Genomic DNA, 25,257 nt, shown 5'->3' on the forward strand with positions numbered 1-25,257 from the left:
CCTCTTCACCTTTTCCTCTTGTACCGCTCTGCCTGCTCCTTTTATTCCATAGTCCTTCCTTCAGGCAGGGGTGGTTGCAAACGCCTGGCTCTGCTCCAAGAAATCCGGAGCAGAGACGCTGACCAGCTGGGAGCGACCCAGGCTACGGGGGAGTTCGATCCTTCAGCCGCCCAAGCTACAAGCTCAGGCGGCCCCGGAGAACTCGACCCCTACCTGGGGCCTCACCCCCTCCTCTTCTCCCGAGGAGGGGGCTTCAAATTCACCCGAACAGCTGATTGGCGCTGTTTCGGGTGAAAATTACTCAGCTGAGCCGCGGGCAGCCCGGGAAGGCTGTCTCCGGCGCCGCGCAGCCACCGGAAGTCAAGCAGACCTATATTTTCCATAGGTCTCTCTGGAACTGAAAACAGCAGCTGTGTCTTTTGCCTATTACCTTTAGTCATCTTTGTATCCTGCTAATCAAAGCACCTGAAGGCAGGACAAGATGCAACAGATGGAAACTAATCTAGAAGAGAACCAACTTAGAACTAAGGAGAAATTTCCTGACAGTTAGAACAATTAATCAGTGGAACGACTTGCCTCCAATACTGGAGGTTTTTAAGAAGAGATCGGACAACCATTTGTCTGAAATGGTATAGGGTTTCCTGCTTGAGCAGGGGGTTGAACTAGAAGACCTCCAAGGTCCCTTCCAACTCTATTCTGTTATTATTGTATAGAGACACCACTGATTGTTGGAAGCATAGGACTCCAATATAAACTAAGATATCATGAAAATAACAAAATGTTGATAATATGATCCTGAGGCAAACCTGGCCTTCCAAACATGTAAGCCGTGTGCTTTGTGTTTTTGCTTTACAATACACTTTTTTTCCATTTGTCTCTCTTTCCCCATAGTATAATTATGATACGAGATTAATGTCTCCCCTCACATATACCATGATTCAAGATGAAACTAGGGACAATGGACCGGGGATGCTAACTTCATCAATGTGACATATAAGGACTGCAAATTATATGCAATCAGGCCATGGTTTTCAAAAGGAAATCTTACTATTGGAATTAGCCTCTTCATCTTAAAGATATAAGTAGTTGTGGCATCTTGTAGAAAACTTGCACCATCACAGCACTGATTACATTAACTCAGATGGTGGAGATGTATAATTAGGTAAACTTAATAGGGCTTTGTGTCTAGCAAAAGCCCTAATTCTTTTTACATTTGCAGGTGGCTAAGTTTAATTATACAGTATGAACACCAGATGCATCTTCAGTTTTTGAGGCCTACATATATCCAGATCAGGCATTGCTCAAAAGCAGGTGGGGATGCTTGTAAATTTATCTCCCCATATGCTCTTTGTTCTGTGCACATATATAGATCACAAATTCCTTTGGGCTTAGATTATTCACATCGATGCTCAGTTCTCACCTAAAACAAAATAAACTTTAAATACAAGTAGCAGAAAAGGTTTGGTATGTATAATCATGCAGAAGTTTCAGATGAAAAATTGTTTCGTAAGTTCTTCTCTGTACAGTTTGAGAACAAACATTATCATATAAATAAGGATATTTTAAACGTAGGCTCTATCTAGTCAATACTGATGATGAAACTAGATATATTAATAAAACATTAATAAATATATGTGGATTTCTTCCTTTTTATTAAAAAAGTTACTTCATAAATGAATTGTCTTACAGTTTAAGACTCCAGGAAATGACAATGACGATTGATCTATCCAAGCAATAAAGTTAGGTATATAAGATTTTTATGTTTTAATCCTCTCATGTTGTAGTCAGCCATGTTGACCTAAGAGGAATTTTTTTTTTTTGGATGGGGAAGGGAGAATTAGACTGCTTCTAATTAATAATCTCATTAGTAGATGTCTCCTTATTAAGAGTGCATTCTACTCTGTGTCGGGAAAAGCCATGCATTGATTCTGGTTGAAACTGAAGTGAGGTTTGTTTGTTTTTTATTCAAGGATACATGGATATCTTTTCTTTGATGGATAATTTCCAAATTTAAACAAGCAAAATAGTCATTATCATGTATACTGATCCATAAACTACAAAGTGGTTGAGAACACTTAAGATGATAAGGTGAGGTGAGGTGAGGTAGGATAGGATAAGGTAAGGTAAGATAAGATGATAAGATAAGATAAGATAAGATAAGATAAGATAAGATAAGATAAGATAAGATAAGATAAGATAAGAATCTTTATTGCCATTTTTTACTGTGGGCACACTGGAATACATTTAAAACAAAATTCTGTTCCCTGCTCTGAAAAGAAAGTATATATACACACATACACCCACACATGTATATGTATATGTATAAAGAGAGAGAGAGAGAGAGAGAGAGAGAGAGAGAGAGAGAGAGAGAGAGAGAGAGAGAGAGAGAGAGAGAGAGAGAGAGAGAGAGAGAGAGAGAGAGAGAGAGAGAGAGAGAGAGAGAACTTGAGACTTCACAGGGATTGATGCTATTTGGAACAAAACTGAATCTGGAAGTTCTGCTTCGGATACCACGAAGCCTCCTCCCAAAAGGTAACAAGGAAAACGGGTCATGGAGAGTATGTGTAGCGGCCCAGACAATCCTGTGGACCTTGCTCAAGCATCGCTTATATGCCATGTCCTGGATAGCAGAAGTGAACTATCAATAATCTTTTCTACCATACTCACCAATCTTTGAACCACCTTCCTGTCTGAAGCAGCACTTCTTTAGTTAGTCCTGATTAGTATTCAGGTAGTCCTCATTTAACAATGGTAATTGGGACAAGTAACTCCATCATTAAGTGATGGTGTTGTAAAGCATCATGACATGTGACCATTTGTGACAGCAGTTGCAGTAGCAACTAGCAGCAATTGGTTTAGTCCATCTGCATCTGGAAGACAAAGGCCACCCTTCTGAAGACAGCAAAGTTCAGATTCTTGGACAGAGAGGACCACTGATTTGAGGGGTAAAAAAAAGCCATTTTGTCAAAACTGAACTCAACAGAGGGACAGGGATACGATACTACTTATCTCCTGTTTACAACACAGTCCTTTCAGCAGTTCCAAGAAGGTTCCACACCCATTTGCACTTTGACTCTGAGGATACAGATAATCCCCCCCCCAAGTGGTCTGAATGACCCTCAGAGAGACTGAAAAAGCTTCTTGGATGAGAAGCAAAACATTTTCAAAGAAAAAAACAACAACCAAGAAAGTCCAGCTACCTTTGGAAAAGCACCTTTGGGACAACCATGACATGGATCATTGAGAATATCCATAGACATGATCACAGTGTTTCATGACTGCTATTTGTGACCTCCATAATTTATCTTGCCATTGTAACAGAATACAGTTAATCATTTAACAGGCTTACACCCACATGAGTTTTTCCCCCCTTTCTGCTTGATTTTTACACCAATGTAACACATACAAATGGGTCATATTACCGTGAGAGTTCCTTTGGCAGAGTAAGCAGCATAGGAGTACAGAAGGTCTTGACTGTGGTGAGTTTGGGTCTCTTTGTTACATGGCTGTCCATCAGGATAATAGCATTCCCCAGTGTTATTCAGAGTCACTGTATTTGGAGAAGAGCCTGGCAAGTCAAGCAAGACAGTGTAGTTGATAAGCTGGACATCTTCAAGACCCAAGGATGTCCACTGACCCAGAAGTTTTGCTGCAACATCTCTATCTTCTTTTCCATTCTGCTGTACCAAATCTCTACAAGAAACAATATCAAACACCATTATGTGTACAGATTGCCTTTTTCAATTAAAAAAATAAATAAACTTTTGATTATGTATATGGGTAACTTAGAATCTATTTTTTTATAAAACAAGGAAACAAAGAAATGTTGCTCTATGAATATCTACTAGATGAGTTTACTTATTGTATTAAGTCATTGTTTACCTAAGCATAATTGAGGAATAAATCACAATCATCTGAGTTTGCACAATAGCATGTTAAAGCCATAGTTTAAAAACCACATTAGGTAGTTTCAACCAGCATATTAACCAAGATCTGAGCCAAAAATTAGTAGAGGTGATGAAACTTTGACTTTGGTCATTCGGGTTTTTCCCCACGTAGAATTGAAGGTGTAAAAGCTTTTACACCTTCAATTCTACATGGGAAAAAACCCGAATGACTATATATATATATATATATATATATATATATATATATATATATATATATATATATATATATATATATATATATATATATATATATATATATATATATATATATATTCAAAAAAATAAAGGGAACACTTAAACAACACAATGTACTGTATTTAATAGTAGGATGTCTTATTTTCTGTTCCCTTTATTTTTTTGAGCAGTATATATATATACACATACATACATACATATATACATACATACATACATACATACATATATATATACACAGACACACAGACACACAGACACACAGACACACAGACACACACATATATATCGCTTTTTTTTAAAAAAAAGTTATCTATATACACACACATAAAAAGTAATAAAGGCAGGATAAAAATAGAAGAAGAAATATAAAAAAAATAGAATTGAGCACCATAAAACTATTGTGAAGGAAGAAGTTTGTTCATGGTTTTCCCAAGGATTTTAATTTAGGAACCATGGTGGTTCAGTGGTTAGAATGCAGTATTGCAGGCTAACTCTGCCCACTGCCAGGAGTTCAGTCTTGACTGGCTTGAGGTTGACTTAGCCTTCCATCCTTCCAAGATTGATGAAATGAGGATTCAGATTCTTGGGGGGCAATATGCTGACTCTGTAAACCTCTTAAGAATGGGTTGTAAAGCACTCTGAAGTGATATATGTCTAAGTGCTATTGCTATTGCTATTTGTCTGAATTTACTTATGGAAAATAACAATTATGTCAAATCATATCATTAATTGCCTAAGCTTGATTTCTCCATCAAAGTTACTACAAAGTTTACTATAAAGTTTATAATCCTTCTTTTATTTCTATACCACATTTACCATGTTGTTAAGAAATATGCAAAGCTATAGTAGAAACCATATCTCACATTGTCACAATCTGAGGAGGATTTGTTTTCCCATATGTCTCTATTGTCAATTGTCATTTATATGTCAATCCAGGAATGGCATAATAAGCATCTGTTCTCATTGGAGGTCATCTGTCTTCCATTTCAATTCCTACTTTCTCTTTCTTAGAAGGTTACTTTACTTTTTTTCTTTTTGTATACATTTAATTAAAAGTTTTAAAAAGAAGATAAAAACTAACAAAAACTAATACAAAGTTAAAAAAAGGGAAAGAAGGGAAAAAGAAAAACAAAGATGCAAAAGGAAAAGTTAAAATAGAAAAAAAGAAGCTTCAAATTTCCTTTGAAAGCAAATATAAGTATGATTTCATGGTTAACTTTTACTCTATGCTTACAAAAAATACTCTCTTTTTCCAATTATTTAATATTTTCAAAATATCAAAACCAGAAATTAAAAATTTAGCTTTTCTGTTTCATGCAAAAAGTTTATAAGGGTTTTCCAGTCAGCAGTAAACATAGATGTCTTTCTCTAAGCAAGGAAGTCAATTTAGCCATCTCTGTAAGTTCCATCATCCTCACCAACCATTCTCCTATTATGAGTACAGCTGAACCGTTCCACTTTAGAGCAGATAATAATCTTGCTGCAATTATCATACAGTATTCAAGAATGCAATGTTCCATGGTTGTTGTTTTTTTAAAATTGTCTCTCCATTAGTCCCAAAAGAAAAATCTCTGTTGGTTACTTTATCAAAGTGCTGTGATCCTTCAGAGACATAATGTTATTTGGGCAGTACAGAATGATGAAGTAAAGGTTAGATGTCAAGCTTAGAGGAACCACAAATCTGGTCACGTTGGACTTTGCATTTGTCTTGTGGTGCCCATTTAATTGAAAAAAAAGTCAAACAGAGATTAATTTTAAACAAATTAGCAAGACATTTGTCACCTCTGATCTATTCTAATACCACACAGTTTTCAAGAGTAGTAGGCTTACGCTGAGGGCTTGTGAGCTCTTTTCAAGAGGAATAATAGCCAAAGGTCAGCTCTTTGGACTTAATCTTTTCCACTTTATCTCCAATAAGTCTTCAAATAGTCTGCACAAAATAGACAAGTTAATCCAATCACTAGTACATTACAAGCCAGTGATTTCATCGGCTCTGACCTTTAATGCAATGACATGAACTTGGACAGTCCCAATACGTGCCAAGTCATTTGATTAACACAAAAGCTCCAGTAGTATCTACATATCCCATCAGTACTGAAAGCATTAATAGACTAAATAATGAAAGAAAAGCCATCCCATTGCAAACAAGATCGAGGTACTTTCCCATCATAAGCACATTCTTCATTGCAGGGGGTAATTTTAAATGAAGATTACAATTACAGAATCGTTCTTTCCATTGCAAAATGAAAGATGCTCTCTACTCAATAATTAAATGAAAATGGTTTTAAAACTTTAGTGACAATATACTTCATTGAATTTTAAAAAGCATTGCATTCCTTATTTACTTCATAATTTATTTTCAGAATATTAAAATGCAGGTGCAAATCATGCCTTAAGCTTTATTAAAGCCCATCAGCAGATATGACATATTTTTAATTAGTCTTGTGAATAATGTAATCTTCCAAAAAACATGCTAGTAAAATTTCTAGCAAGATTAGGTCAGTGAATTTAAGTTATACTTTAGTATGAAATATATTTGATCAGTCTACATGGAGTTACTTCCAAGCAAACATATTCAGGTTGATACCCTATAAAATTTCTGAGTGGTTCCCAACCTAGAGCAGAGTTTTCTTGAAAGTTAGTCTTTATGTCCTTCAATTCTTAATCCTGCAAAAGTAAGATTTAACTAGATTCTCTAGAAAGCACCAAAGTCACAATTTGTTTCAATCTTTTAAATGGAAACTGCTGAGTTTCCCGACTGCACACACCTATTCTGCTTTCTCACTACTTACTATTTAGCATTTGATGGATGAATTTAAACATTGCTCACCCATGTTTAATTCAACTTTTGTTACAGAGTTTGGACAAATCAACCACTACACAAAGCACAGAAATCTTAATCTAAAGTTAAGAAGACAAACAAAGAAGACAAAAAGACTCTGAAATAGGGTCTCCTGATTTAACAGAGGGGTCCCTTCCAATTCTGTTATTCTATCTATCTGACTGTCTGTCTTTTAAACTACGGAAGGATGTTAATACTTTTTCATAATGTTTTTAAGTGTGATAAATAGCTACGTAGTGATTTATTTATTTATTTATTTTATTTATTTATTTATTTTAATTCCATTTATATCCCGCCCTTCTCCGAAGACTCAGGGCGGCTTACAAGCTTAGCAGTAGCCTTCATTCTATGTATATGCCTGCTTATTAGGGCTTTCACACACACCCCAAGTGGCATTATTACAAAGTCAGCTTATTGCCCCCAACAATCTGGGTCCTCATTTTACCTACCTCGGAAGGATGGAAGGCTGAGTCAACCTTGAGCCTGGTGGGATGCGAACCTGCACTAATTGCAGGCAGCTGGTGTTACTTAAGGAGGCATTAGCCCACTGCTCCACCAAGGCTCTTTGATGATAGATAGGTAAATAGAAAGACAGAAAGATGAATGGAGGGAGAGTGAGATGGGTAGACAAACAGACATCTCTCTCTTTTTTTTCTTAAAGTAGGGAGAAGTAAAAGCCCTTCTCTAAATGAATAGGTCACATACAAAGTAATAATCCTTTACGTATGTCAGGACATTTTAAGATGGAAAGGTGACATCACCATTTTAAAGGACTATACTGTACATGAAACAAAGTACCTTTGTACAGTGTGTGTCTGTCTGTCTGTCTCTTAACCATATAAGGAAAAACCATATTAAATCAATGTCAAATCCTTTGCTATAAATTGTGCTTGGCATGTGTATAAATAGCATAACCATCCCAATGCAGGTATTTCCTGCTGTGGAAGAGATCCAATTATCACTGATGAATAATTTTTTTCTCTTTACCTGTTGGCCTTATTTACTCATTGGCCATGGAATCACAAATCTACAAACAAGCATGTATTGAACGATTCTACCCAATCTTCTGCTCCAATGCCTTGGCCTATACGTTCACATATAAGATAAGGCAGTTGAAAACCATTGGTTCAATCAATTCAGAGATATACCACAAGGTATCATTGTTTACAAGCAATCTAACTGCAATTGTGTGAGTCAGGAAAAAAGCTGCAAAGTTTCTGAAGGGGAAAAAGCAATGTGTCTATACAGCTCAGCAGCTCACAACAATCATAATGCTAGTATTTCTTTTCAGCACAGCAGTGTGACAGTCCCAAATGGTGGAAGGATACATCTTGTCTCTATAGAAAAAATGAACACTCATAGAAACTAGCATTTTGATATAAAATAGGCATGAATGGGAAGTATGATGTGGATCAATCAGCATGGCTGGTAAAAGCTGATTATTGGCACAGAAATTGAACAAATTTTGTCAATTTCATTTCTGTGGAGCTTCTAAGGATGCATTTTTGCTACCATATACACTCAGTGTGGGTATTTTCCTCCCACAGATGTGGGATAGAAACTTGAATTTTCAATATGCAAAGGATTATCTTGCACTATTATTTCATAAAAGAGTCAAATCACATATGGCAAACAGAGGCAATTCTTGTTGGAAAGGCTTAGCTGTAACAAACAAAACCATCAGCTGTAGTGAAACTCATAGATCAAATATAGAATCAGAATTGCTCAGAACTAAATCACAGACAGTGCCTGAATGTGAGCAATCATTTTGGGAGTCAGTGCTGCAGACTAAGGGAAGAATCTTTTTTGGAGTGCGGGAGAGATGGCAGGAAACAGGAATCTTTCTTGATGAGATCAATGAACCCTATTCTGGATCAAAGCCGTTGCACTGTAATTAATCCCTTGTTAAGACTTCTATGGTCTATATAAGCAGATGCCATTACCATTAACAGCTTTCTCTCCAGATAGCAGAACTCGTGGAAACACCCTTTATCATCTAAAAATACCTTCATTGCATGTAGAGTAGAATACAGCAGGTGGGATGCATTAAGATGATGTTTGCACAGTATTTCCAAGGTCAGAAGTTGGTAATAACTCACAGCATCTGCACATGAATCTGGAGCACATGTCTGCTGTTGTCACATGTCTGCTGGTTAAGGAGGATATCAGGCCCAGAGCCAACAAGAAGGAGGAAGTTAGCTCAGAAAGAGGGGAAATACATCACAAAAAGGGAGGGATGAACTGGCCCATTAGCATAATGTATAATTTCCCAAAACAGCCACGTGGTGGCAGCACAAACCCAAAAGGACCATTTCTGCATGAATGGACATGCTTCATTCCCAAAGGATCTGTTCCAATTTGAACAGGAAATTAAACTTTATTATGGGAATCTCAACTCTACACACAACTCTAACAGTAGTTAGAGGACAGGAGCAGAGTGAATCTTGTCAGATTGTGCAAAATGTCACTAGCCACTACTAAAAGAGTCCTTGTTTTGACTTTTAGACAAATGTCTAAAATGTTTCTTATATAGTAGGCCTCTGTTACCTAGCTCAGAACTTCAGGTCCCAAAATTCTCAGCAATGGTCATGTTGCCTGTAGAATTCTGGAAGTTGAAGTTAACATATCAGGGAAAGGTCAAAATCAAGACCCACCTATGTACATTCATTACAGTTCCTGGGTTCTTTAAGGCTCCTAGTTTGGAAAGGCTGCACAGAAGTTACTATCCATGCCCATGTGTAGAAAATTCTCCTTTGCTTAAGGCTACATATCTAGGTTGCAAACCCCAGATAAGTAAGCTTTCTTCCCCATATAGCAGAAAAACCCAACTCTTTGGTGCCATCTCCTGGTCTTATGGATTTTGCAGACCACATCTATAGCTGTAATAAATTTTACCCTCCACCTTAGAAATACTGGAGAAATCAATGCCTCCAAATTTTAATACAAAGTTTCATATCCAATCAGTAGATTAGAACAGAGCTGTGCATTCGATTCCACAATTCTTGGAACATTGATAAAAATATATTCATAAATATATATACTTCGAAAGAAAATTGCATTCAGAAATAGATACATCAGCATAATTGCATAGGAATATGAGAAATAATTAACTAACCAACTTCTTAGGCAGCTTTTTAAATGCACAAATTGATCAGAAATTGATTTATGGGGAAAATATGCAAAGGTGACGCTCTAAAAACATTCTGAACTTGAACCAGCATTGAAAGCTAATATGTTGATTTTAGTCTGACAATACAGCCCTCCCCTCAGTGAAATGAAGAATCATTTAGTAATTAGAATAACCACAATCATTTGGATGGGCTGAATCACACATCCAATAACAGTGTGTGATTCCACTTATCCATTTAAATATTTTACATGAATGTTACTTCAGGAAATCCTTGTAGTTGAGTGGATGGGTAGATGACACAAACCTATCATAGTCATTTGATTTATAATACTATATCTGATGTCCACGTAATGGCAATGTAATATGTGAATTCACTGTATCTTAGCAATAATACATAGTGGTGAACCCTATAAGGCTACTGCTCTGAAAATATATTTATTAACATGGATTTTTGTCTGAGTGGAGCAGGGAAAGACCTTGGTGAAAACATTTGCAACCAACCACGGAGCTATTGTTTTCCTATAAAGGAGCCTTATGGGCAGAAATTCCATCACAAGCTGTCATCCTGGGGTGAAATACAAACATGCAGTTGTGTGTGCCTGCTTTTCAAATATTACTTGTCTTTGTGTTTTAATTCCCTCCTTGCTTTTCCATCGGGCCCACAACTTAAATTGGTGTTTTCCATTTACCTCTTCCCGAAGTCTAATTGGTCGAGAAATAACAGTAGGGAATTAGTGTGCATATGTGTTGCAAATGAACTGATCTCTTATTTGGAGGGAGGGGGAAGTGAAAGCATGCCATTCCAGAAAAAGAGAATGCAAATATCTTCAACATTCATTCCTATCATGTCAAACTCCTCTGGCACCAAAAAAGATGGCTCTTTTTCTTTCTGTTGTTTTTTTCCAACATCTCTTCCTTGTACATTTTTGTTCCAGGCAAAAGATACACAAGACAGATGATAAGCTATATCTTAACTCTCCTCCAACACAAAAAAGTACACAGCCTGATCCATCAAAAGCCGGTAACTGACATTTGAACAACGCATTGCAATTAATCCACAGAATTGCCTTTTAGAAATATAAATCTCTATCAGTGAATAGCCCCATGCAAATGCATTATTCTTCTGTCCAGACAGATCTGAACATCTATAATGGCACAAATTCATAAAGCTTTTAATCTAAATATAGTTACTTGGATTTCAGAGTGTTTTCCCTTTACTATCAGCCGTTTTTGGTGCTTTATCATTCCTGTGGTTCTAAGCACATGACAGTCAGCCCAACTGTACTGGATAGTAGTTGTCCTGGATCTCATCAATGAAAAAGACCGAGATTATTTTACAACGAATAACCAAATTATAATATTTGCTCCATTGGGAATCAAAATGCCCTGGAAAAACTCAAATTTGCTGTGCTAAGTCAGCCCAATATACATCAAAATGTGTCCCTTGAAAAGTTTCAAAGCACAGCTTAATATGCCAGACATCTCTTTTTCTCTCAACTGGAGGATACAGAAAATAGTAATTATCATGTTACTTTTTCTAAATATTCTACCACATGCTATTAAAAAATAACCTGCCTTTGTGCACGTCTTTATCTGGACTGTTCCTACTCCATATTATGCAGACATTTTTTTTAATCCCATTTATATCCCGCCCTTCTCCAAAGACTCAGGACGGCTTACAATCTAAAGCACAAATCAATGTGCTTAGCAATACACATATACTGTATACACATATACTGTATACACATATAATTTGCAAGACACATATACTGTCACAGCCATTTTGAGGAGCCAAAGAAGGAGAAAATTGTGATGGAGTTTGATTCATCTGTTTGGCCCTTCAGAAAATATTAGAATGGTATTTGAAGATGCGTGAACTCTTCTGAAACATTACTGGTTGATGTGATAGGGTCTGCAGTGTGACATTTGTATAATTTTTGACACTCCCTGTCTTAAATATGAAATGGGTAAGTGGAGATGCAACCAAACACTTTCCCTATATTTTACTTCCTAGCAATCTATTTCTCTTTGACTCTTAATCTAACCAACATGATCAAGCACATTTTAACCCGAAACCTCAATTTGCATTCTTGGGCAAGTAGATCTATGATATTTATTTGCACCTCACACAATAAAGGGAGAATAGGCTGCCCTTTGGAGGCTGAAGGCTACAAATGGGGTATTTTTCTGCTGAAAGGACACATTCTAGGAGAGAGCAGGTTTAAAGCTGAAAAGTTGGTGCAATGAAAGCATGTCAGGGAATCGCACAGCAGCTGTCCAGATGAAATTGGAGACATTAACACGAACGTGTAGTATTTTACATATATAAATGTATTTAACATTCTACATACAGGAAAAAAACACAACACACGATAGTCAGGAACACAGAAACATCATGAGCAAAAATAATCAGTATACAGAACACGCAGAAAAGAAACAAGAAAAGAAAAAAGTAGGAGAAAAACAAAAACTCCCCCTTATACTTACAGCAACCAATCATAGTGTAAACTGCATCATGCATGAGTCAACACGACCTAACAAATCAACTATAACTATGTGTTCTGGCCTATTGTACACTTGGCTGTTCCAGCTAGTAAAATTAATATCCTAACAAAGCACAAAAGTGAGTGTAAATGATGTAAAAAGGAAGGAAGGAAGGAAGGAAGGAAGGAAGGAAGGAAGGAAGGAAGGAAGGAAGGAAGGAAGGAAGGAAGGAGAAGCTGTTGTCTGGTTAATTGGAACAGAGATTAGAGAGGTAGAATAATTGCACAAAGCATTTTTGGTTGGATTAAAAGACAAAGAGCAATAGATTGCAAGGAAGTAAAATATGGGACAGGTGTTTTGTTGTATATCCACTTACCCACTTCAGACTTAAGACAGGGACCTTCAAAAATTATACAAAATGCATTGCCACTTCTGTTTCTTTGCAAGACCAAAGGGAACATGCCAATCATTCGATTAAAAAAAATGAAATGGCATAATTTTATGCCATCTTTTGTTTCCAAGAAGGGACGCAGTGGCTTAGTGGGTTAGGATGCTGAGCTTGTCGATCAGATGGTCGGCAGTTTGGTGGGTCGAATCCCAAGTGCTGCGTAACAGAGTGAGCACCTGTTACTCGTCCCAGCTTCTGCCAACCTAGCAGTTCAAAAGCACGTAAAAATGCAAGTAGAAAAATAGGGACCACTACGGTGGGAAGGTAACAGCGTTCCGTGCGCCTTTCGCATCTAGTCATGCCAGCCACATGACCACAGAGACGTCCTCGGACAAGTGCTGGCTCTTCGGCTTTGAAACGGAGATGAGCACCGGCCCCTAGAGTTGGAAACGACTAGCACGCACGTGCGGGGGAACCTTTACCTTTACCTTTACCTTGTTTCCAAAGACAAAAGGAACTCAGAACTAATTTTCCAGATATCCAGAGTGGTGACAGTTTTTTCTATTTAAATGCAGAAAGAGCTGGGACAGGAAGAGACATTGTAAGTATTGCCACTAATCATAAAAGCCCTAGTTTCCATAGTGGCATGCTTTATCAATTTCAATTCCTCATCATTTCCTCATTTCACTGAGAGGAGAGGCTGATTAGATTGCATTGCAAAAATGGGCATGATAAAGGACTAAAATGGCAGGGACCTAACAGAGGCAGAAGAGATTAAGAAGAGGTGGCAAAATTACACAGAAGAACTATACAACAATGAGCTTAATGTCCCTGATAACCATGATGAGGTGGTCACTGACCTTGAGCCAGACATCCTAGAATGCGAAGTGAAGTGGGCCTTAGGAAAGCTGAACAGCAACAAAGCTAGTGGAGGTGACAGTATTCCAGCTGAGCCATTCAAAATCTTAAAAGACGATGCAGTAAAAGTGCTACACTCAATTTGCCAGCAAATTTGGAAAACTCAACAGTGGCCACAGGATTGGAAAAGATCAGTTTACATTCCAATTCCAAAGAAAGGCAGTGCCAAAGAATGTTCAAACTATCACACCATTGCACTCATTTCACATGCTAGTAAAGTTATGCTTAAAATCCTACAAGTTAGACTCCAGCAGTATGTGGATCAAGAAATACCAGAAGTACAGGCAGGATTTCGAAGAGGCAGAGGAACTAGAGATCAAATTGCCAACATACACTGGATCATGGAGAAAGCTAGGGAGTACTAGAAAAACATCTACTTCTGCTTCATTGACTATGCTAAAGCCTTTGATTGTGTGGATCACAACAAACTGTGGCAAGTTCTTAAAGAGATGGGAGTACCAGATCATCTTATTCGTCTCTTGAGAAACCTATATGCGGGTCAAGAAGCAACAGTGAGAACTGGACACGGAACCACTGATTGGTTCAAAATTGGGAAAGGACTACGGCAAGGCTGTATACTGTCACCCTGCCTATTTAACTTACAGTATATGCAGAGCACATCATGAGAAAGGCAGGGCTAGATGAATCAAAAGTTGGAATTAAGATTGCTGGGAGAAATATCAACAACCTAAGATATGCAGATGACACCACTCTAATGGCAGAAAGTGAAGAGGAACTAAAGAGCCTCTTGTTGTGGGTGAAGAAGGAGAGTGCAAAAGTTGGCTTGAAACTTAACATTAAGAAAACCAAGATCATGGCATCCGGCCCTCTCAATTCCTGGCAGATAGATGGAGAAGAAATGGAGGTAGTGACAGATTTTACTTTCCTGGGCTCCAAGATCACTGCAGATGGGGACTGTAGCCAAGAAATTAAAAGACACTTGCTCCTGGGAATGAAAGCCATGTCAAATCTAGACAGCACACTAAAAAGCAGAGACATCACCCTGTCAACAAAAGTGCGTATAGTCAAGGCTATGGTCTTCCCAATTGCAATGTATGGCAGTGAAAGGCTGAGCGCCAAAGAATTGAGGCCTTTGAACTATGATGCTGGAGAAGACTGCTGCGAGGCCCTTGGACTGCAAGGCATTCAAACCGGTCATTCCTAGAGGAGATCAACCCTGACTGCTCTTTAGAAGGCCAGATCCTGAAGCTAAAACTCAAATCCTTTGGCCACTTAATGAGAAGGAAGGACTCACTGAAGAAGAGCCTAATGCTGGGAAAGATTGAGGGCAAGAGAAGAAAGGGATGACAGAAAATGAGGTGGCTGGATGGAGTCACTGAAGCAGTAGGCGTGAGCCTAAATGGACTCCAGAAGATGGTAGAGGACAGGAAGGCCTGGAGGAACGTTGTCCATGGGGTCGTGATGGGTCGGACACGATTTCGCAGCTAACAACAACAACAAAGTCCAAATGCATGTGATGTTATGCTGATAGCTAATGGCCATATATTTTTGGAGGGGGATTGTTAAATTGTATGATTTTGTTATTTCTTGTTTTCAAATAGCATCCTGGTCATTGATAAATGTTAATGGAATTGATAAGGCCAGTCTAGTAATTGGAATTTGAGAAAGAGAGAGGAATCGGGAAAAAGAATTTAAAATATGCCATTTTAGTTCCTGACTCAATGCAAGAAATTCACAGTGACATCAATATTTGTGTACTTAGGAAGCATTCCTAGCTGCCTAGGAAATATTTTAGGATTTGTGACTATAGTATACAAAAATATAAATTCATATATATTAGGCTATGGGTAACATTTACAAATACATGCGGAATGAAGATGTTCCTAATTCAGACTTTTATTGTATGTGTTAAGTTAAAGCATGGCAAATATAAAACATCCTGATTTTCTACCCCTGATGACTTCTGTATAAACTCCTTCTCCTTCTCCTTTTTTTCTATGGCACATTGCTGATGGCTTATTACTGCTGTAAGTACATTGTATTCATTCACTCTACAATAGCTTCCCCTTTGGAATTTAAAACCCTATTATGCCTTTTTAAAAGGTATTTTAAGAACCTTATGGTCTGATAGGATATTGTTAATAGTTCAAAATACACTTCACTCTACACTTACATTGTATATGAAATAGCATCATGTAATCAATGTATATCTACTTATGTATGTGCCCTCATGCCATTATATGCATGCACAGGACAGGGAGCAGTTTCTGGTTAACCTCATCTGGGTTTTGAAGTTAAGCAGATGTGAGATGGATGCTGTTGTCTAGGTCTAAGACAGGGAGGGAGGGAGGGAGGGAGGGAGGGAGGGAGGAAGGAAGGAAGGAAGGAAGGAAGGAAGGAAGGAAGGAAGGAAGGAAGGAAGGAAGGAAGGAAGGAAGGAAGGAAGGAAGGAAGGAAGGAAGGACCACATTCTCTGAGATTCAAGCTTTAATAGAAAAATACAGGGCATTCAGAAATTTATGTTCTAGTGATATTAGACAACAAAGCAAAAGTCAGAGAAATCATGTTTAACAAAATTTATATTCGCAATTGTACAGATCAGGTCATCCCTTAGCAGAATTCACAAAGATTATGCAAGTATTCTGTAGTGTATGTGTTTGTATGTATGTGTGTGTGTGTGTGTGTGTGTGTGTGTGTGTGTGTGTGTACACACATACACACATGTACACATTAGTTGTTATTGGATGGATTTTACAGATTGGCCAGACTTCTTCATACATGGATGTGCCAAATGGTCCTAAAATAATAGTAATAATTATTATTATTACTGATCATTGCACAGTCAAGCAGATGTTCAGACTGGGTTTGGCATTGTTGTTTACCTATCAAAGGACCTGGGATAGGCAGATCTGGGTGCTTGATGGTGTTACAGATATTGTTGCAGGAGGGAAGCTGTTCGCAGTAAAGCCATCTTTTGAAATTGATTGATAGTGAATTTGTCAATGTCAGTGGTGTTCAAGTGGTGCTCCAGTTGTTTTGGGATTACACCCAAGGAACCTATTATTATTGGTACTATATTTGCCTTCTTTTGCAACAGTCATTCTATTTCTATTTGCAGGACTTTTATTTTATTTTATTTTATTTATTTTTATTAGACTTACATACCACCCTTCTCCCGTAGGACTCAGGGCGGTTCACAAGGTTTTTTAAAAACAATACAAGAAGTTACAAAAATTAAAAACAATTAAAATGATTACACTAACCTTGAACTAAAAACCCCAATTACAATTAAAATACAATTAAAACCCCAATTAATACTCTCAGTCCAGGCCAGAAAGATAAAAATTAAAAGTTGAATGCAACAGTAGAAAGATACTGTCAGAATAGCAGATGTACTCTCAAAATTAGAATGGAGAGGCAAAGAGGGATTATATAAAACCACAGTAACCAGACATATCCAAAGAAGTGACAGCAACGTTCAGATGTTAAAATATCAAAGTAATATTTTAAGGAGGCCCCCATAGTATTAAATGTATTCTAATGTGCAATCATTGGAATTGCTCTATCTAAGCAAGAAATGGGTCAACGTAGAATGTGAATGTTTGACCTTATAGGCCAAATGATAGTAGCAGTTGCTAGGCATTAAAGAGAAAAGAGAGTTACTCAGAAAATGCAGTATCAATTATGCCTTTGGAAAAAGAAAGCAACACAATCTCAACACTATCATTTCTCAAAGCTAAATGTAACCTTAATCCAATGGTGCTTACAGAGACACTTTTGAAAACATACAGGGACAAAGGAGAGAGAAACGAGGAACATCCACACAAGTGATATTCCATGAAGGGCAGATTTACAAGGAAGTCCTATGTCGCTATTCCAGATAGTAAACAACATTGATCTGGGTCTCTGTTATTACTTTTCTACCTTCCTTAAGGCTGAAAATTCCTCTAGAGGGCTTCTATAGAAACCAGATGTTCCTTTAATGGCCATTGTATTCTGAATACTATAGTGACTGTAATGCTTTGCTATAATTTAATATTGTCTTTTCCTGTCCTTTCAAGCTCAGTGAATAAAACCCAAGGTATGAAACAATCAATAGTCTTTCAGACTCATAATAGGGAATTTAAGGGAAGGACGTATAAACAAAAAGAGATCTCTAAAAAAAAGAATGATAAAAAAGCATATGACACACCGATCACAGCAGTTTATCTTTGTTACGGAAAAGCTTTCCTCGCCTTCCCATATTTATTTTCATAGTTCTACTTATTTCAGGGGGGCTCACTCTCCCAAGCAATGAAGATGGTAAGCTGAGTATGCAAAGAGGAACAAAACAATTAGTGCAGGTTCGCATCCCACCAGGCTCAAGGTTGACTCAGCCTTCCATCCTTCCGAGGTAGGTAAAATGAGGACCCAGATTGTTGGGGGCAATTAAGCTGACTTTGTAATAATGCCGCTTGGGGTGTGTGTGTGAAAGCCCTAATAAGCAGGCATATACATAGAATGAAGGCTACTGCTAAGCTTGTAAGCCGCCCTGAGTCTTCGGAGAAGGGCGGGATATAAATGGAATTAAAAATAAAAAAAATAAAATAAAAAAAAGCCATTCACATTAAGACCCATTGCAAGATCTGGCCCAAACTGAGGAGACAGAAGATAGATTGAAGGATTGACTCAGGATAATGAGATCTGGTTTCTCCTACTGAAAATGTTAGAATAGAATAGAATAGAATAGAATAGAATAGAATAGAATAGAATAGAATAGAATAGAATAGAATAGAATAGAATAGAATAGAATAGAATAGGATAGGATAGGATAGGATAGGATAGGATAGGATAGGATAGGATAGGATAGGATAGGATAGGATAGCAGAGGATAGGATAGCAGAGGATAGGATAGCAGAGGATAGGATAGCAGAGGATAGCAGAGGATAGCAGAGGATAGCAGAGGATAGGATAGCAGAGGATAGGAGCGGAGCTGGAAGGGACCTTGGAGGTCTTATAGTCCAGCCCCCTGCTCAAGCAGTCCTAGCAAATCACTGTAATAATGTTCCATCCACTCTAATCCCCAAAGTCATCCTAATAAGAAAAAAGATTTACCCTTTGGGAAATTTAGGGAACTTCATTTTGAGTAGGAATAGATAGGAACTGCATAGGGTGTTAGTGTAACCAAAATTGCTATTACAGCCTGTATACTCTACTCTGCCAATACAATGCAGTATTTGGCAAATGGCAAAAACTAGCAATTTGATAACTTTGAATAGAGCTCAAGGAACTAGTTCATAGCATATTTCATCATTCTTGAACTTTGGAACTAATAGGAATTTAAAGTACTTTTCATACCTGCAACTTTAAATGGCTTCAAGTCAACTAACTCCTGAAATAAAAAGGTTAACATACAGTATACTGTACATTTAAAAAAAACAGATTCTTTTTACAGTTTCCTGAGCTTGTACAAAACTTTGGACACAACTGCCAGGGGTACTTCCAAACATGCTTACCAATTGATACAAAACTGATTTTCCAGAAATCCATTCACATATGGGTGTGTCAGTGGGCTTGGGGAATCCCATAAAAATGAGGAACCCATGAGATAGTTATACTGCATGTAAGGTCTTCAAGGTATGTTTCCACACTTTAAATTACATTTGTGTTTCTTTTAATTGATCTGTTTTTATTTTATATTTCCCCCCCCTTACTACTTCAATTTCTTCCTTAAGTGTCCAAAACATGGCAGTCTTTATTTTCTTGTTTGCTGTTTTTCATCTGACATTTCATCATCACAATGTTCATGATGATACGTTCTCAAAATATCTGTACTTTAAAAATGATAGGATCCAGCTCTTGGTAGGAAGAATACCATTATTATTTTTCCTCTGACTCTTTTTCAAACTAAGTTCCCAAAGAGTGGCCTGATTTTTCACTCCAATATTTACATGAGAAATGCTGGATACAAATGTCAATAATTTTATTTTCTACCTTTACCTGATCAGACAAACATAATTTTTAAATTGGTTCTAACCAAGCAAGACTTAGGGTGGGAATACAGATTGTACAAACACAGCCTAGTTTGAATAAATTAATTTATAGCTGAAATGGTAAGCATTTTTGCAGTAATTGGGGTCATTTTTAAAAAATCTATTAAGAAAATAAAGAGGTGGGATAATACTATAAAAATGGTATTTTTGCCACTGACAAATATCTACTGAGACCATAAAATGTCATTAGGTCACAATTTACATATTCTTAATGTGGGAGACTGAACTGAAAGGAAGAGACATACAGGTAGGCCTCAATTTATGACTGGTTGCTTAGCAACCATTCAAAATTACAAGGGAACTACCAGGGGAGACTTACCTGGATTTCAAGTTCTGATGGTCACGTTTCCTCCATGGTCATATGACCAGACATGAGGTGCTCAGCAACCATGCCACATTTATGGCTGTTTGCAGTGTCCCACAGTCATGTGGTTATGTTTTATGACTATTTTGACAAAAATGGGCATTTATTTCTGATTTTCAGCAAAACCACCCCTTACTAAACCATGAGTTCACTTAACAACTATGACAACTGCAAAAAAGTTCATAAAATTGAGCTTGTCATGTTGGTGAACTGATTTACAAGTGTTATGTGTTAAGGTGTTGGTACTTACCTTTAAAGCCCTACATGGCCTAGGCCCGGGATATTTGCAGGACCGTCTGCTGCCGGGGATGACTTCCCATCGCCCAGTGCGCTCACACAGAGAGGGCCTCCTCAGGGTGCCGTCGGCTAGACAATGTCGGCTGGCGACCCCCAGGGGGAGAGCCTTCTCTGTGGGAGCGCCAGCCCTGTGGAACCAACTCCCCCTTGAGCTCCGGATGGCCCCGGATCTCCGGTCCTTTCGCCACGACCTCAAAACTTTCCTTTTTCATCAGGCTGACCTGGATTGACGACGGGTTTTTAAAATGTTTTAATTTTTAATTGTTTAGTTAATTTATTTTGGGGCTGTTTGTTTAATTTCTTTTAACTTTTGTATTGTTGTTTTTATTGTTGTTAGCCGCCCTGAGTCCTTCGGGAGATAGGGTGGCATATAAGTCCCAAAAATAAATAAATGTGTTACAAGCATGATTGGCATGCTCCATCATGGTGATTTAACCAGATGCAGGGGGAAAGTCTGTTTGTTGGGAACAACTGTTTGCTTCAGCATGCACTTCCCTGGCCCTCATAAACCCTGCCTTGTGGACTTCTGATTAGGTTTCTTGTGGATTTTGGACTTTGCTTTCTGGACTCGGAACCTTGTTTGTGGACTTTAAACTTTGTTTGTGGACTTCAGACTTCTCCTTGCCTTGTGGATTGGCTCTGATGATACTGGACCCAGTTTGTGGGACCGGGTGGCATTGATTTTGGATGACTTCCTTTGGGAAGAATTGGGGTGGAGCTTTACCAGCACCATTGGAGGGCCATCTGTTGCAATGTAGCTGTGTAATAAACAAACTTTATGGTTACCTGCACCTGTCAGTTGACTCGGGTCAGAATACACATGTTGTATCAGCCCCTGGCAGATGAAGCTAAGAAATTACACCATTGTTATTATACTTTCACAAATTATGGAAGAAACAATGCAAACATTCACCCTCAGGTTTGTTTATTTATTAAATTTATATGACATCTATCTCACAGTCTACAGGTTCCAGGTTCAACAAAGGTAATAGGGGTTGATAGTTTCATATATTTCTAGATAAAAGAAATAATATTAGTCTAATAAGGGGTACAGTTAAAAAAAAGGTTAAGCTGGTGTTATCAAAATTTCACAATTTTTATATGTGTCATACAAAATTGGCCACTATCTTTTCTTTTTTAACACAGCTCTGCAGAAACTTCTGAGTGTAATAAATTAGAGGTCAGCAATTAGGTGCTTTAGCTATCCAGACTGCAAGTGTTTTTATCTTCAGTGATTTTTAATTGTGTTCCAAGAACCTGTATAATTTGATGAAATTCTTCAGAAGAGTTTTAATGAGCAGACCTTCAACCACAGATGAAATTCCCAATCATTTTCTTCATATTCAGGCCCACTGAATAAGTGGCATGACCTTTTCAGTTAGAAACCCAGCATCCTGATTCACTTTGACAATTCCCTGCTGCACATCCAAGATTAAATATATACATGTCTCTAACCACTTGGGGAAAACAAATGTATTTATTTATTGGTTTTATTTATTTTGAGTTATTTAATTGGATATATGTGCCCCCTCATCTCATCTAAAGGAGACTCTGGACAGCTCACAAACATTAAAACTGGTAGATATTAAAATGATAAAACAATACGTACAGTTAAAAGATGGGGAGAAAGGAAGCAAGAAGTACACAAGGAGAGGTGGAGGCTTTTCTTAATCCAAGAGTCATCCCCAGGATAGTCCACCCCCACTGAAGGCCAAGCCAACTGGCAAATGCTTCAGGTCCTTATGGAACCTCAGTAAGGTGGGCACCGATCTCACCTTGTGGGGTATGATGTTCCAGAGGGCAGATGCCACAGCAAAAAGGGCTCTTGTCATGGACTCTGCCAGTCAAAATTCCTTAACTGATGGGGCCACAGCATGCCCCTTCTGCCAGCATGGGTGTGGTGGGCCAATTCCATTGAGATGAGATAGTTCTTCAAATAACCTGAACCTATGCCATGAAGAACTTTAAAGGTGATAACCAACATCTTGAATTGCACCCAGAAGCAAATTGGTAGTCAATGCAGCTCAGAGAAAAGTGATGTACATGGGCCACCCTGGGGCCCCAAGAACTGACCATGCCACTGCATTCTGCATCAATTGTAGCTTCCAAATACTCTTCAAGGGTAGCCCCATGAAAAGGACATTGCAATAGTCCATAAATTAAATATATATGCTGCCCATCTTACTGTCAAGGAACTCTGGCTGGCTTACAATAATAAAAAACAAAGGTACAAAATATTTTTTTAAAAAAATGACTAGAGAATAAAGAAGATTTTTATAGTATTTTACAGTATTATTTTTCTATTATTACAATTCATTAGTGCTTAATGAACAGTCTGTTGTCTGGGCTGATTTGTTTTGCTTAGTAATACAAGTTAAGTTATAATAATAAACCTTTATTGTCAAAGTACAACATGTGTACATTGAGATTAGCTGTACATTGTTCTTACTATCTATCCTGTTTTTCCAGCCATTGATAAAATAAGTTCCATGTTTGAAAACATTCTGTATCTTCTTTTTCTTTGATTCTCAATGAAAGTCTATCCATTCGGTAGAGTCCAGTATTTTCTTGATTATCTCTTCATCCAATGGTGTGTTTTTTCATTTTTCTAGTGCTGAGCAAATATAATCCTCCCTGCTGTGAGAATAAATAAGTTTTTTTAAAAAACCCTGAGTACTACAGTGTGGAGGTGGGATCTTCTTTGTAATCCATTGACCATCTCCAACATGGAATGTCCATTTAGGGCCTCAGGCCAATTGTCTGAGCCAGGCTTATTAAATTACTTAAGATTTTATCTGAACTTTCAACTGGATTTGAATCTGTGACTGGGTTCCAATGTGGTTTAAAGGTTTAAGTCAGCTTTTCAAGAAATTGACTTTTTTGGTTTAAAGAATCAGTAATTTTTTGGGTTTAAAGAGTCAGTTTGATCTGATAACCAAACATATGGGTGGTCCATCAAGGTCCATCAAATATTCAGATTGATGTAACAGCTGCTGATTCAATCTGCTGCATTGAAACAACTCAGTAAGTCAAACAGCTTTCATATGAAACCTTCAGACAGTCCTAAGCTTTGAAGAAACAAATTTTACCTCTACCTAGTACCTGATTGAATAAAATTGAACCCACAGAGCAACTGCCAATAAACCTCCCTTACAAGTCACACATCTTGCCCCTGAGCTAAATGAAATGACTGTGTTCTCTGCTGTAAGTACAGAACTATCTGTAATGCAGGTTGCATTATGCTGATCCTTTAGAAAATATTCTATAAAATATTCTATAAAAATAACTTTAAAACCCCCCACAGCCATCAGATGATAAGACTGGAATGAAAAAACAAACAAACAGTATTTTGATTGCATATAAAAGTCACTGTGAATGTTGTTTCTCCTATTTGAATTTCCCCATTACATCCTCTCCTTCTGACAATGATGCATAATGCTGTGGAGTTCCCAAAATAAGCCTCAAACACAAAATAAATGCCAAATCTCAATATGAATCAGGAAATCTGCACTTCTTGAAAAGCTGACCTTTCAACATAGCCTTGACCCAAATGTCAGTCTCTTTGGTGCTTTCAAAATTCTCTACATGTCTGACAGGCAACTGCCAATCAAAAGTTTCCTATTGTCTAGCTGTTCAGGCTCAGAGGCCTTTAAGGTGGCTTCAAAAGCACATTTCAAATCTTCCTTCTGAGTGTTTCCAGAGCACTTGAAATTTTGCCGGGAGGGTTAGAAAGGGTTGGGAGGCGGGAGGGGGGAGGGATTGTTAAAGATAAAATGTATTGTAAAACTTTTCAATAAAAAAAAATCATCCTAAACACACATGCAGACAATAGCAACAAAATAGGCCCAATGTAAGTCAGAGACTACCATTCCAGTTTGCCAGAAGCATGAGAATTATTCTGCTTCTTACTTCTCAAAGTGTTAGCCTTGTGAGGTAGTCCAGGCAAGAAGTACACCCAGGCACTAGCTCTATTTTTATTGTAAGTTTCCATTAAAAGAATCTTGCAAGTCTCTCACTTTTACTCCTGTCTCTCACTTTTACTCTTTGAAAAACTAGGGAGGATCCCCTTCACTGTCACCACTCCATCTCCATTAGACTCAATTTTCATTTAGCAAACCATTGTCTAGGCTGCAACTCAGCCTCCTATCTCCCCTATATACAATTCCCACATGCCATTACACAGGCCTCAGAAACAGAGCAGGGTCAAGGTTAGGGAGTAATGGGATGGATAATCACCATCTCCAAGGCTATAGGATAGTTTGGGAGATTTAATAAATATATTGGAAGAAGCCAAGGTCAACCCACTTCTACACTGTTGAAAAAAAAGTTTATAACATGGCCATTTAGTCATTCTTTTTATTTTCACTTTCACATAACTGTCCTGAGATATTTTACTATCCTTATTAAAATTCATACTTCAAGTCACCAGGCATAGAATTGTTGTTGTTGTTAGTTGCGAAGTCGTGTCCGACCCATTGCGACCCCATGGATAACGTTCCTCCAGGAGGTCCTTTTGGTACTGTCCATGGGGTTTTCATGGCAAAGATACTGGAGTGGGTTGCCATTTCCTTCTCCAGTGGATCACGTTTTGTCAGAACTCTCTGCTATAACCTGTCTGTCTTGGGTGGCCCTGCATGGCATAGCTCATAGCTTCATTCAACTATGCAAGCCCCTTCACCACAACTAGGCAGTA

General features: G+C 37.8%; 1 protein-coding gene across 7 annotated transcripts in view; it reads right to left on the reverse strand.

The window, feature by feature from the left end:
* NAALADL2 (N-acetylated alpha-linked acidic dipeptidase like 2) overlaps positions 1 to 25,257 on the reverse strand; it is a 649,741-nt gene that overhangs the window by 365,156 nt on the left and 259,328 nt on the right. For all 7 annotated transcript variants that reach the window (XM_081328125.1, XM_081328124.1, XM_081328126.1 and 4 more), the window contains exon 3: positions 3,423 to 3,693. In XM_081328125.1, coding sequence (XP_081184251.1) covers positions 3,423 to 3,693 — 271 coding nt within the window. The remainder of the gene's footprint in view (positions 1 to 3,422; positions 3,694 to 25,257) is intronic.

Source organism: Vipera berus (assembly GCF_964194415.1).
Source record: "Vipera berus genome assembly, chromosome: 5".
NCBI classification, from domain to species: domain Eukaryota; kingdom Metazoa; phylum Chordata; class Lepidosauria; order Squamata; family Viperidae; genus Vipera; species Vipera berus.